We start from the raw sequence: 14,994 nt of genomic DNA on the forward strand, positions 1-14,994 counted from the left end.
CTGTATTATACAATAATTTAGTTTTGCTTGTTGTAAGGCAAGTGTGTCAAACTCAATCACATCATATGACATATCACAACATTCCTTTGCAGAGCTGGGAATGGGTGTGACCTGTGCATAATGCATCTGGCCTGTGGGATGCCAGCTGTGTTTTAAGGGGTACAACATAACAAAACACCAATATTTCATTTTCCTTCTGTTGATTTAGGATAAATGGGAACAACTGATCATGCAGGAGAAATCAGTGGAACTCTTTGAACATGTGAGCTTGATGACACTTGATAGCATCATGAAATGTGCCTTTGGTTATAACAGCAACTGTCAAATGCACAAGTTGGTATTGCTTTTCCTTTTAACTTTGGTTAAAATCTCCTATCTTTGGTTAGTAACATATTCAGTAAATACTTAATGGGATCCAAGTGATCCTTTTATAAAATATAGAGGAATATAGGTGTTCCTCTCTCTGAAATTTGCCCAGCCGGGTTTCGGATATGGCATCAACCTCGACCCCAGGGAAGGGGGGGAGGAGTGGCTATTATAGCCAGGGAGAGCCTTTGCCTGCGTAGACTCATTGCTCCGGAAATTGCGGGTTGCGAGTCTCTCTTGTTGAAGTTGGACTTAGGGGTCCAGGTGGGCTTATTTCTCACGTACCTGCCTCCCAGCTGCGTGTCAAAAGCCCTGCCTGTGCTACTCGAGGAGGTAGCTCGAGGAGGTACCACTCTGTGGCCATGGCTTATTTTGTGGGCATGACTTGATGGTCATATGACCAGATGGGAGTGGCTTGCTGGCCATGTGACTGGGTATGAGATGTTTGCCGGTCATATGACCAGGTGGTTCCCTTCCAACTTTGCTAATGAAGAATTTTTATATCTATATCTATATCTATATCTATATCTATATCTATATCTATCTATCTATCTATCTATCTATCTATCTATCTATCTATCTATCTATCTCTATCTATCTATCTATCTATCTCTATCTATCTATCTCTATCTATCTATCCTATCTATCTATCTATCTATCTATCTATCTATCTATCTCTATCTATATATCTATATATCTATCTCTATCTATCTATCTATCTATCTATCTATCTATCTATCTATATCTATCTATCTATATCTATCTATCTATCTCTATCTATCTCTATCTATCTATCTATCTATCTATCTATCTATCTATCTATCTATCTATCTATCTATAAGAGATGGCGGCACCCATTGATCGACCCAGTTCAGTGACATCATCATGACGTCACCAACAAATCGCTAACGTTTCGGGCAAACTGGGAGGAACCTACCCCTGCTACTTACCCTCCCACATATACAGAATCACGATTTTGCTCTTTTTTTGGAGTCAAATAAAAATTGCAGTTAAGTCCACGAAGAGAACCCATTTTTGCCTCGTTGCTGGATACATTACACATCATTTCAATGTAACAAATAACCAAGGTTTAGAGAGTTAGTTTGATATAGTGGTTAAGGCATCAGGCTTCAAACCAGGAGATTCAGCACAAATCCAGTTTGGATGACCTTGGGCCGCTCATTCCCTCTTAGCCATAGGAATTAGCCAATGTTGTAAACCATCTCCCAAAAAGTCTTGCCTAGAAAACTGCAGAGATTTGTCCAGGCAGTCGTCTGGAGTCCACACTGATTTAAAAGCACCTTTATACATAATCAAATGTTTTTATGTATTTATTATTTATTAATTGGATTGATATGCCAACCCCTCCGAGGAATTGGGGCAGCTTACAATATATTTTTTAAAAACCCAATACAGTACAAATGTCCGAAATCCAATTAATTTCAAATTAATTAATCTAATCTAAAATCCCCAGTTACATTAAAAGTCAGGCATTCCCACTTAGATAACAAACATTCGCTAACCGGGGGCTAGAGTCTAATAGCCCCAAGTCTGGCAGCATAGAAGAGTCTTTAAACTCTTGCAGAAGGTGAGGAGGGTAGTACGAATCTGTGGGGAGAGCTGAGTCCTGAGGGCCGGAGCCCCCACAGAGAAGGCTCTTCCCCTAGGTCCCGCCAAGCGATATTGTCTAGTTGATGGGACCTGGAGAATGCTGACTCTGTGGGACCTAACCAGTCACCGGGACTCATGCAACCAGGGACTGATTCCTTATTTTGGTTGATAAGGCTAATGTCATGCTAGTGGTCAGAGCTACTTTTCAAACATTTGTCTTTGCAGTGGTTGTCCCCCCCCCCCTAAAAGTATGTGATGAGTACACTGAGAGCATATGCACCAAGACAAATTCCTTGTGTGTCCAATCACACTTGGCAAATAAAGAATTCTATTCTATTTTATTCTATTCTGATACAGTAAGTGCACTAAAAAAAATTAACAACCCTTGTTTCTTTTCTATTCCACCTCCATTTCCAGAAATCCATGGAAAATTACGCTTTCAGAGTTCAGTGATTTTCTGTCACATTTTGACAGTGGACTTCAAACCATGAGTTGACATTTATTTACAGCCTGTGGTGCAGAGTAATCACCCACTGATTTAGGTGGGCTGTGTGGCAATAAAATGCCCAGGGAATTTATACTGTATTAGTTAATGAATAGTCAGCGTTGCTTTTAAATAACATTCATGAAGTATGAATAGATGTACCTTGTGTTGTCTATAATATGTTTCATATTATTAACAGTGATGTGGTGCATCCTGCTTGTATAGGCCCATGAGAACAAATTTTTGCATTTCTGGAATTTCGTGACACAGTTGAAAGCAGATCAGTACAGCGTTTAGCAGAATGTTCAGGGTTGGTAGCAAGATGGTAGCAATAGAACTGATTGCTAAATATTTACCACTGACTATTGTCCAGTAAGCTGAATAAAAGTTGTAATAACATAAAATAAATCTAATGGTTTATGATGTAACTTTATGTAAAACCAGAAGCAAGCTTCACAGAGTTGTTTCAAAAGAAGAAGAGGGAGTCAAGTTATTCTCCAAAGTACCTGACGGTAGGACAAAAAGCAATGGGGAGAAGCAACTTAGAACTAAGGAGAAATTTCCTGTGAGAACAATTCATCAGTGGAACAGCTTGCTTCCAGAAGTTGTGAATGCTCCAGCACTGGAAGTTTTTAAGAAGATGTTGGATAACCATTTGACTGATGAGGTGTAGGTTTTTTGCCTAAGCAGAGGGTTGGACTAGAAGACCTCCAAGGTCCCTCTCAACTCTGTTATTCTATTCTAATACATGCACGCCTCGACTTAACAACAGTTCATTTAGTGGAATTACAATGGCGCTGAAAAAAATCACTAATGACCATTTTTTACACTTACAACCACTGCAGCTTCCTCACCGTCATGTGATCAAAATTCAGAATTTGAAAATTGGCTCATACTTATGACGGTTGCAGTGTCATAGAATCCCCTTTTGCGACTTTCTGACAAGCAAAATCAATGGGGACACAAGATTCACTTGAAAAACTTGTTACTAACTTAATACCTTGCAGTGATTCACTTAACAACTGTGGCAAGAAGTGTTATAAAACAGAACAAAATTCACTTAACCAGTGTCTCGCTTACCAACATAAATTATGGGGTCCATTGTGGTCATAAGTCAGGGACTACCTGTACTATTGTTTGAAGACTTTAAAGTAGTGACAGTATTCATATTTAAAATCCTGACTTTATCCTTTGATTTTCCTGCTGCCTTTTAGGGAAAATTCTTACGTTCAAGCTGTCTTTGAGCTTTGCTTCTTGGTATATGCCAGGATGCGTCACATCGTAGGTTTCAATGATTTTCTATATTGGTTCAGTTCCCATGGATTTCGGTTTCGGAAAGCCTGCAAAGTTGCTCACCTTCATACAGGTATTTTTTTCCAATGCTTTGGTTTTGGGTTTTGATGTTCTGGAACTAAAGGAAGGTAAAAAGAAAAAAAATGAACAAAAAACCCAAGTAAATCTTAAACAACAGTTTTAAGTAGAAATCATGTAGAGTAGGGTTTTTTGTTCAATCCATCATTTAAGTGCTTCTGTGTAATTTATATTTTATTAAGTATGTTGCTGTTTCAGTCTTTGCATCTTTTCAAATTTTGCAATGCACTTTAGGAAAGGCTAAAGAAACCACTCAATTGGTGTGCTATTACAACAAGAAAAATGGCTAATTAAAAAGGTTAATATAAGGTTAAGGAATAATGGATGGAAACTGACCAAGGATAGATTCAACCTGGAAATAAGGAGAAATGTCCTGACAGAGTGATTAACCAGTAGAAAAAGTTTGCCTGCGAAGATTGTGAGAGCTCCAACACTTGAGACTTTCAAAAGGGGATTGGACTGCCATTTGTCCAAAATGGTGCAGGAACTCCTGCTTTTGCATGGGGTTGGACTAGATGACCCACAAGGTCCCTCCCAGCTCTAAAAACAAACAAAAAAAATTATAACATACAATTTGGCATTTTCTTACAGTGTAAGGAGTTACCATGAACAAGCTTAAAAATTGGAATTGGTGCACTATTGACACCATATGTTTCCAATGCAGAGAAAGTAATCAAGGAAAGAAAGGAATCTTTGAAGGATGAGGAAGAACTTCAAAAAGTCCAGGCGAAGAGGCACTTGGATTTTCTTGACATTCTTCTCTTAGCCAAAGTAAGTATTTACAATGAGGGAAACATTGGTCAGTTAATTATACTAGTTGTGACTATGATTTCTAAACGATTTTACTACGAGTAGACTTTATATAATCAAATAAGAACATTGCAATTCTAATTCACGCTGTGAAGTTTTGAAATTCTCAAGGGTAACTGACATAGATATAGATATTTTCCTATTGTTTTATCTGCCTATTATAGCCAAACTTTTCAGCCCAATTTATATTCTTTAACTCTTCTTCCATTTCAAAGTTCAACATAAGTTCATACATCTTAGCAATATATACAGCCCTTTTATGTATAATTCAATTTTAATCTTGGTTTTACCTTTTATTCTTTAATAATAAAGGAAAAAAACATTCCCATAATGGTGCAGTTTGTAAATTTTAATTCCAATTTATTCAAAAGCACTTTCACACAAAACCCTATCCACTTTATTGTCTTGAAACTTTCTTTTATTTGAAAATGTTATTAGCTTATCAAAATATATAATACAAGGAAATGAATGATGGTGGCCTCCATGGACTGGCACTGACCAAACTGGTTACGTGATGTCATCGTGACATCACCAGTGGTTTGCTACCGGTTCGGGCGAACTGGTCTGAACTAGGAGGAACTGACCTCTGTTAATAGCCATTTCTATAAAGACAAACCTATATAATCAGAAAAAAATGAAATCCAAGTTTCATTTTTTCTTATCAGGAGCACAAAATTCACAAGCGATTTCCAAAATTAGATATTTTGCTTTCTCTAAGTGAAACAATCAATTTAACCATCTCTACTTTTTTCATTTGTTGTAGGAAATAATATATACAGTGATCCCTCATTTTTCTCGGGGGATGCGTTCCAAGACCACCCGTGAAAAACGAATTTCCGTGGAGTAGAGGAAAGATTTTTTAAAAATGTATTTAATGAGTATTTGGACTTTTAAAACCCACCCTTTGCATTAAACAGTCATTCTATAATGTTTCTCAACTGGAACTACATGTGATATCCTACCAGTTTCTTTAATAGAAATACAGTAGTACTGTAGAAACATTTTATGAATTTTTAATGGATTTAAAATTTTTAATGGATTTAATGGATTTAAGCCCCCTTTGAAAACCTGTGAAATAGCGAATCCACGAAAGATGAACCGTGAAGTAGCGAGGGATTACTATATATATTTCTGTTCGTACCTATTAATCTTTACAAAGTATTATTTCATTTATATTTTAGAATATAATTGATTTATAATATGAACAGTTTTCCATAGATGATTTTCAAATGTGTCTCTAAAAATGTGCTCAACTTTAGCTATCTTCTTAACTTCCTCCAGTGGTCAAAGAATTCCTGCCCCACCAGCCAATCAGAATTAATAAAAATCAGGGATTTTCAGCTACCCACAACAAAGCATTCCTGCAGTCAACTCATGAGGAACATCTGTCCAGAGTGCAAGTGGGTTATTTCATGTTCTCTCCTTTATCTGGAAAGACAACACTGGCTTGATTTTGCCATGTGGCACTAATCTCTATCACAATGCCATGACTTTTTCATCAGGGACATCTAGTACGCCATAGGCTGGATCACAAAAAAACTTTTAAGCCAAAAATGAAACAAAATACAGAGGTACCTCTACCTAAGAACGCCTCTACTCACGAACTTTTCTAGATAAGACCCGGGTGTTCAAGGTTTTTTTGCCTCTTCTCAAGAACCATTTTCTACTTACAAACCTGAGTCTCCGAAACTAACTGGAAAAGGCAGGGAGAACCCTTCGTGGGGCCTCTCTAGGAATCTCCTGGGAGGAGACAGGGCTGGAAAAGGTGGGGGAAAGCCTCCATTAAGCCTATCTAGGAATCTCTTGGGAAGAAACAGGGCTGGAAAAGGTAGGGAGAAGCCTCTGGGAGGCCTCTCTAGGAATCTACTGGGAGGAAACAGGGCCAAAAAAGGTGGGGAGAAGCCTCCAAGGGGCCTCTCTAGGAATCTCCTGGGAGGAAACAGGGCCTCTACCCTCCCTGTGGTTTCCCCAATCGCACACATTATTTGCTTTTACATTGAATCCTATGGGAAAATTTGATTCTTCTTACAAACTTTTCTACTTAAGAACCTGATCATGGAATGGATTAAATTCATAAGTATAGGTACCACTGTATATTTTTTACTTACAGTCTTGTATGAACCTAGTGAAAAAAAATGAATTCCTCCATAAAGTCTTATCACTAGACGTTTCCCAATCTTTAGGATGAAAATGGCATTGGATTATCTGATGAAGAGGTACGTGCGGAAGTGGACACTTTCATGTTTGAAGGCCACGACACCACCGCTAGCGGGATCTCTTGGCTGCTGTATTGCCTTGCACAACATCCAGAGCATCAGGAAAGATGTAGAGAGGAAATAAAATCCATTCTGGGAGATCGTGACACAATCGAGTGGTAAGTATTTTACTGGAGAGATTTCCTATAGGTATCATTATTCAGTGAGTAGATGTGGATATCAGTGAATGATATTGTAAGTATTGGGTGGTTTTAGAGGTTAAAAGGATACCAATTGATTGCATTTTGTGAGGTCTTTGTTCTGCTGCTGTGATTGTGTTCTTATTACTGAGGGTATTGACTCTCAGCACTAACATGACAATTAACAATATAGAGAAGGATCCTTAGGATTGACTTTAAGTAACTTATCTGATTCATAATTAATCTAGTGATGTTCTTTGTTTCAACATATTTTAGGGATGATCTTAATAAGATGGCTTACTGCACCTTATGCATTAAGGAGAGTCTCCGCCTTTATTCCCCAGTACCTGGAGTGTCCCGAGAATTAACCAAACCTATTACATTTTTTGATGGGAAAACTTTACCTGAAGGTTCAAATCATTTTATTCTACTCTCATATCCATAGATCTGTTTTAGCTGCATCATTGCAACGCGTATCGTCTTTATACAATTTGTCTCTAAACTACCTTGCTTCTAATTTGGTTGTTTATTATTTAGCTAGGAGTATTTCAGTTCTAATAGGAAAGTGAACACAAGAACAAGGGGACACAATCTGAAGTTAGTTGGGGGAAAGATCAAAAGCAACGTGAGAAAATATTCTACGGAGAGGGGCGGCATACAAATCCAATCAATAAATAAATATATATTATTTTACTGAAAGAGTAGTAGATCCTTGGAACAAACTTCCAGCAGACGTGGTTGGTAAATCCACAGTAACTGAATTTAAACATGCCTGGGATAAACATACTGTATATCCATCCTAAGATAAAATACAGTATAAGAGCAGACTAGATGGATCATAAGGTCTTTTTCTGCCGTCAATCTTCTATGTTTCTATGTTTCTATAATGCTCAGGCTAACTTGGTAACAAAACTTAAAATGAATCAAAACAACATGTACACTGTTGAGCCAACCAGTTCCTTTCCTTCCACTGCCTAGTGGCCCAATAATGTGTCTAGCAAGAGGGGCAGGGGAGATTGGGGAGACTTTAAGACAGATTGAAGTATCTTTATCTACTAGGAACTGAATTTGGAATAATAGTCCCAGAAGACCTGGCAGAAAATTCATATTAGTTTTTTTGAGAAACCTTATTAGGAAGATATTATAGCTGAAGACACTAAAAGTTACTGAGATATCCAAGTCAATTAACAGAAATTCTGCCTGCCCTTCTACTGATGTAGGCTATCCAAATGGGATTACATAGCAAAAATGCTTATATATGTATTGCAGCCATAGGCACAGTCTCAATTTCCATCAGTGAATGGACACAAAGTCTCCAGCATAGAGCCCATCGGAGCTTTTATTGCCTTCGCATGCAATCCTCAATGACTCCTTTTCCCATATTGCTTCTTTCACAGGCACCTGGGTTGTGATAAGCATTCATCTTATCCACAAGAACCCCAATGTATGGCCTAATCCAGAGGTACAGTATTTGGCGACATTGCAATTATTTTCTCCAAAAGAGAGCCATACAGTCCTTTGGGTTGACTAGAATAAAGTTGGGAGTTGTCACAGTTGTCACTTCAAAATGGCATTTAAGATTAATGCAATAGATAATCTATAAAAAAAATAATGCAAAAGTTTCATTTTGCAAAACATTTAGTATTAACACAATAACTTTTTTTTCAGATTAGGGGCAATACTGTAGTAGATTTCATGTTAGGGTCCCAGTTTGAGTCTAGCATTTTCAGATACAGATTGGCAAATCTCCTCCTTGAAAGCTAAAAGAATAATTGTACAGTAGACCAAGGGTGAAATTCAAAATTTTTCCTTACAGTTCTGTGGGCGTGGCTTGGTGGGCTTGGCAGGGGAAGGATACTGCATAATCTCCATTCTCACCCCACTCTGGGGCCAGCCAGAGGTGGTATTTGCTGGTTCTCCGAACTACTCAAAATTTCCTATACCGGTTCTCCAGAACCTGCTGGATTTCACCCCTGCAGTAGATTGCACTGAACAAGTTGGACTGCTGGTCTGGCTCAGTTTAAGATACAGTAGCTTTCTAATGTTTTCAAAGACCAGCTACAGTGGTCCTAATTTTCTCTTTTTATGGCACTTGATGTTCTCTAATAACTTGGTCAACTAAAATGACTGGATTTTTCCTTTGTAGGCACCTAATGAAACACCTCCTTTATTGTTTTTAGATGTTTGATCCACTGAGATTTTCTCCTGAGAACTTATCCAGCAGAAATTCTCATGCTTTTATCCCATTCGCTGCTGGGCCAAGGTGAGTTTATATTATATAGCTATACAGTGGTACCTCAAGATACGAACCCCTCGTCTTATGAACAACTCGTGATACGAACCCGGGGTTCAGAAAAATTTTGCCTCTTCTTACGAACTTTTTTCGAGTTACGAACCGGCATTCGGAGACTGCTGGGAAGCCGCGCGGCTGTTTTAAAAGGTGACAGCCGGGCGGCGGGGCTTCCCAGAAGCCTCCCGAGCGCCGGTTCGTAACTCGAACAAAGTTCGTAAGAAGAGGCAAAATTTTTCTGAACCCCGGGTTCGGTTCGGGAGGTTGCTGGGAAGCCCCCCAGGCCGGCTGTGACCTTTTAAAAGAGCCGCGCCGCTTCCCAGCTGTCTCCTGAAGCCGAACGCGGAAGTTCGGCTTTGCCGTTTGGCTTCAGGAGACAGCTGGGAAGCGGCGCGGCTCTTTTAAAAGGTCGCAGCTGGCCTGGGGGGCTTCCCATCACACCCCCCGAACCCTGAACTTTTGCCGAACTTCCGGGTTCGGGGTTCGGGGGGGTGCTGGGAAGCCCCCCAGGCCGGCTGTCACCTTTTAAAACAGCCGCGCGGCTTCCCAGCAGTCGCCGAAAGCCGTTTTTTTGCGGGGGGGGGTTTTGGTTGCACGGATTAATTGACTTTACATTGTTTCCTATGGGAAACAATGTTTCGTCTTACGAACCTTTCGTCTTATGAACCTCCTCCTTGCACCAATTAAGTTCGTATCATGAGGTATCACTGTATAAGCATATTAATTTGATCCAGAATGTCTTCATCTATGTCTTGCCAAAACAATGAAGCCAGCATCATGATCCTTATGAGCAGATTTCTTTGATAGGTGAACAAAATCAGCTAGTGCTCAGAGGAACATTCTTTTGTTATAATTTTTGGTTCTAAAGACCTGCTTTTGATATTTATTACTAAAGCAGAAAAAGAAAGTGAGTATAAAAAAGAGTATATGAAGGTGGGTATATGTAGAGGTCTTTCTAGCGGGTAGCAGTAAGTGTCTTCTCCTTTTTAGAATTATTCTTTTCACTGCCTTTGCTGACAGAAGAAATTGAGGTAGAAAAAGTAATATTCTTTGCAGGGTATTCCGTTCTCCTTTTTTCATTGGCAAAATTTCTCAGAATATCAATCCATAAGGTTTCTAGGTCTTTAACAAATGGGAAACGTTATCTATAGAAGACCATGGTATCTTCCCAGAAGCATCTCAGAATATTGTTATCATGCCTAGTTGTATATTTTTTTGTTTTTTATTATAAGGGTTTTAAATACTGTTTTTAATATTGGATTTTGTTCTGCCGGCGTGTCTCAACCGCCCGTAATTACAGGGTAATTAGTCCAGAAAGACACACACTACACGATAGAAGGAAAACCCAAAAGTCTTTATCAACAGAAAAACAGAAACAGCTCCCTTTTTAAATGGCAAAGGGATTTTCTAGTACACACAAGGCACAGGTTAAATGCAATCCAAATCCTCACCCAATAATTGAGTCCAATTCTAAAGTCCAGACAAGTTCACACACAATCTTGAACAGCAAAAACCACGATCGTGACGAAACTATGAATCAGATAAACTGCCATGAGGCTAAAACAGCAGGCTGCTCTTTTATCTGTAGCACTAATTACAGCAGCCCCACCCAACCACAGGTGGCCTCATTTGTCTCCTGTAATCATCCTTCAGTTGTTGTCTCCTATGCATCACTCTACGCATGCTTGGATGTGTCATAAATTCTTGTTCAGAATCCAGGGGTGATAAGGATGTTTGATCTCCTCCTGGGCTGTCTGCCAAACTCCCCTCTTCCAAGTCACCCCCACCTTCTTCTTCTTCTTCTGAGGAAACTTCACTACCTGACTCTATCGGCAATAAAACAGGCCTATGACATGTTGATGTTTCCCTTGCATCCACCTCCACATTCCTTGGGGCAGGAGCTGGGCCAGAGCTAACCACAACAGGATTTGTACTCTGTATATTGCTTGTTGTGAGCTGCTCCGAGTCTTTGGAGAGGGGCGGCATACAAATCTAATAAATGATGATGATGATGATGATGATGATGATGATGATGATGATGATGATAATAATAGTAATAATAATATTTCAAAGAACACTCTGGGCAAGATAAATTAACTATCAGAGAATTTTGGGAGTTGATAGTCCTAGGACTGTCACCTAAAGAGAAGTTTGGGAATTTGGGAATTAATTTTCAGATAGATGCACCTTTGATAACAAGCTCTCTTGTCTTTTCAGAAACTGCATTGGACAACAGTTTGCCATGAATGAGATGAAAGTGGTTCTTGCTATGACTTTGCTTCGATTTGAATTGTCACTTGATTTGTCAAAGCCTCCGCCTATTCCAGTGCCTCTTATCGTCTTGCGTTCTGACAAAGGAATTCATCTTTGTTTGAAGAAACTATAATTAATATAGGAAATAATTCATGGGGAGAGCAGGGAAAGGCTTCTCTAGAATTTTTTCATCTAGCCAGGTGCCTCATACATGTTTTGAGATGATAATTCTCAGAATTCTTCTATTGCTCTTCAAAAAATATTGAGACTTTAATCATGGTGGCTAGGAATTAAAATACTAATACCTCTGGGGATTGCTAATTTTCTGAAAATGTGAAGGAAAATGTAGAAATTATAGAATGATATTTGCAAATAATTACCATAAAGCGTATTATCTCCTGATGAAAGGTTGAATGGCCAAGATACCTGGTTTCATTTGCTGTCAATTCATTTTTAGATGAACTACAACACCAACAAAAGTTCCAACCAGTAATTAATCCACTGTTCTTTTTTTAAATTAGTGTTTGCACTCTGAATTACAGAGTGGGAAGATAAAAGATCAACACTTGAGTGGGCTTGTAACAGCCAACTACAAGCATCTTGTTATAGCAATAGCACATAGACTTATATATTGCTTCGCAGTGTTTTACAGCTCTCTCTAAGTGGTTTACAGCATCAGCATATTTCCCCCAACAATCTGGGTCCTCATTTTAACAACCTCGGAAGGATGGAAGCCTCAGTCAATTTTGAGCCTGGTGAGATTCGAACTGCCAAATTGCAGGCAGTTAGCAGGCAGCAGAAGTAGCTTGCAGTACTGCATTCTAACCACTGCACCACCATGGCTCTTATAGTTACGGACTTTGACTGCTTTCAGCAGATAAATTCCTCTTTAATTTCTTTCTTCTTACATGACAAGCAGCAGTAAATGACCTTTCTTGACGTAGGTCAGTTCTTTCAGTCACTCATACTGTAGAGTTATTCAACTCCAAGTTGGTCTTGGATGCCAAGACAGTGAACCGGGGTGGCGCAGCAGGTAGAGTGCTGTACTGCAGGCCACTGAAGCTGACTTGTAGATCTGAAGGTCAGCGGTTCAAATTTCATCACCGGCTCAAGGTTGACTCAGCCTTCCATCCTGCCGAGGTGGGTAAAATGAGGACCCAGATTGTGGGGGCAATAGCCTAGCTCTGTTAAAAAAGTGCTATTGCTAACATGTTTTAAGCTGCCCTGAGTCTACGGAGAAGGGCGTCATAAAAATCAAATGAATGAATGAATGAATGAATGAATGAATGAATGAATGAATGAATAAATAAATAAATAAGCCAGAATATATGCCTGTCATGTGTGCTTCCATTTTAGCAAATCCAAGAAAGAAAGACCCTAACTCCATGATGATAGAGAAGACTACTTTTACTAGACAAGAACTGATAGGATATTAAATATAAGATGGACGATTACTAAGGAAATGGCAGTATTAGTTAAAAGTAGTGAGATGGCAGAATACAGAGAAATAAAATAAGCAGCGATAGAAAGCGCTCAGGCGGTAATAGTCTTGGGGTGGAAAGACGCGACAAAATGGACAATGCAAAATTGGTATAGGTATATGGTGGACCACATTCAATTCGAGATTATGGATAAAAGGATGAATTTGATTAATGAAACTGATTTGCAACAGCTGATGGGGCGATGGGACAAGGTAGGACGATATATGGCGAGTAGGATCCGAGACCAAGCTATAAGAAACAAGTTGGAATCACTCTATAATATGTAAAGAAACATGTCACTCTTGGGTTTAAATGATTTATACAAGAAACACCCCCAAATGGTGGTGGGGTATGATTGATTGTCTGGTGGTGGGCACAATCACTGAGCACATGTTATATATCATATGTCGTGTGTGTGTTTTATATTATAAAAATCAATTAAAATATATTAATAAAAAAAAAGAACTGATAGCGACAAAAGGTGCGTCAATTGCATATAGAAATAATCCCAAATCCCTCCCCACATAACCCCCTGGGCAAGTCATCCAATCCTGGCACCCCAAGATGTTGTGTGGGCCACAGGTCCAGGTGGAGCCTCCACATTTGGGCCGTTGAAGCCGTTGACCTTGAGCAGACTGTAAACATGTCCATACAGCCTGGCAGTACGGGGCAGAGAACTTTCCTCTCTAAACTCCTAATCAGACATATAAAGAGACATCTCCAGCCCAGCTTCCCCCCTCCCAAATACCTGACCTTCCTTCCTCCCCCTGTTTCTATGGAAGCCGAATCAAGCAGGCAGCCTGGAGGCTGGCATTGCCTCTGAGATTCTAGTACTATGTGTCAAGCTGCCAGTCAGAATTCAGACAAATAAAACTCAGAGTCCTTTTATAAAGGTTCAAAAGTGAATTTATCAAAATCAGAACTTGAAGCATCGAAAGAAAAGCAAAGTCTGAAGGAAAATGGTGCGTACAGCATATATCAAAAAGCCCCTTTCCAAACCCTGTTGGGCATTCGCCCAATCTCCATTGTCCAGATGCATCAGGTGGTACATGTTTATGTTTATTTAGATTTGTTTATTTAGATTTGTATGCCCCTCCCGTCACTCTTCAGGAATTTTCCATCTAACGGTCTCCTCCTGGCACCTGGGAAATAAAAACCTAACTCTCCTCCTGCACGCTTCGCACCCCCCCTTGATCTCTAACCCCACCCTGTCTCTATGACAACCAAGCAAAAGAATGCAGCAGCATAGCGAAGGTTGACATTGATATAAAAATATGCTGCTGTTAGACAATTCTTGTATAAAATATTAAGGTGTAATTTATTAGCAGAATTTTCCAGGCAACATTTAGAAACATAGAAGTCTGACGGCCGAAAAAGACCTCATGGTCCATCTAGTCTGCCCTTATACTATTTCCTGTATTTTATCTTAGGTTGGGTATATGTTTATCCCTTAGTAACTCAGTTACTGAGGATTTACCAACCACATCTGCTGGAAGTTTGTTCCAAGCATCTACTACTCTTTCAGTAAAATAATAATTTCTCACGTTGCTTCTGATCTTTCCCCCAACTAACCTCAGATTGTGCCCCCTTGTTCTTGTGTTCACTTTCCTATTAAAAGCACTTCCCTTCTGAACCTTATTTAACCCTCTGACATATTTAAATGTTTCGATCATGTCCCCCCTTTCCCCTTCTGTCCTCCAGACTATACAGATTGTGTTCATGAAGTCTTTCCTGATAAGTTTTATGCTTAAGACCTTCCACCATTTTTGTAAACTGTCTGTGGATATTCTGAAATAGGAGAACACATGACTCCATGACAGTTAGGTTGTGATGCATTCCTCTGACAAATAGTGATGTTGCTAAGCATTTTACAGGGAATTAAGGTTAATGAGAATAGTTTTGAAGTGGAGAGATTTATTATGATTAAAAAGCA

General features: G+C 39.3%; 1 protein-coding gene across 1 annotated transcript in view; it reads left to right on the forward strand.

Moving 5' to 3' along the window:
- The window catches only part of LOC139164128 (cytochrome P450 4B1-like), a 29,333-nt gene extending 15,810 nt beyond the window's left edge, over positions 1 to 13,523 (forward strand). Inside the window, exons 5-12 of the mRNA XM_070745820.1 lie at positions 209 to 333; positions 3,676 to 3,827; positions 4,497 to 4,603; positions 6,826 to 7,016; positions 7,314 to 7,447; positions 8,435 to 8,499; positions 9,218 to 9,300; positions 11,545 to 13,523. Of these exons, the coding sequence (XP_070601921.1) occupies positions 209 to 333; positions 3,676 to 3,827; positions 4,497 to 4,603; positions 6,826 to 7,016; positions 7,314 to 7,447; positions 8,435 to 8,499; positions 9,218 to 9,300; positions 11,545 to 11,713 (1,026 nt within the window). The 3' untranslated portion in view covers positions 11,714 to 13,523. The remainder of the gene's footprint in view (positions 1 to 208; positions 334 to 3,675; positions 3,828 to 4,496; positions 4,604 to 6,825; positions 7,017 to 7,313; positions 7,448 to 8,434; positions 8,500 to 9,217; positions 9,301 to 11,544) is intronic.
- Positions 13,524 to 14,994: the final 1,471 nt, after the last annotated feature.

This window comes from Erythrolamprus reginae, chromosome 3 (assembly GCF_031021105.1).
Source record: "Erythrolamprus reginae isolate rEryReg1 chromosome 3, rEryReg1.hap1, whole genome shotgun sequence".
NCBI lineage: Eukaryota > Metazoa > Chordata > Lepidosauria > Squamata > Dipsadidae > Erythrolamprus > Erythrolamprus reginae.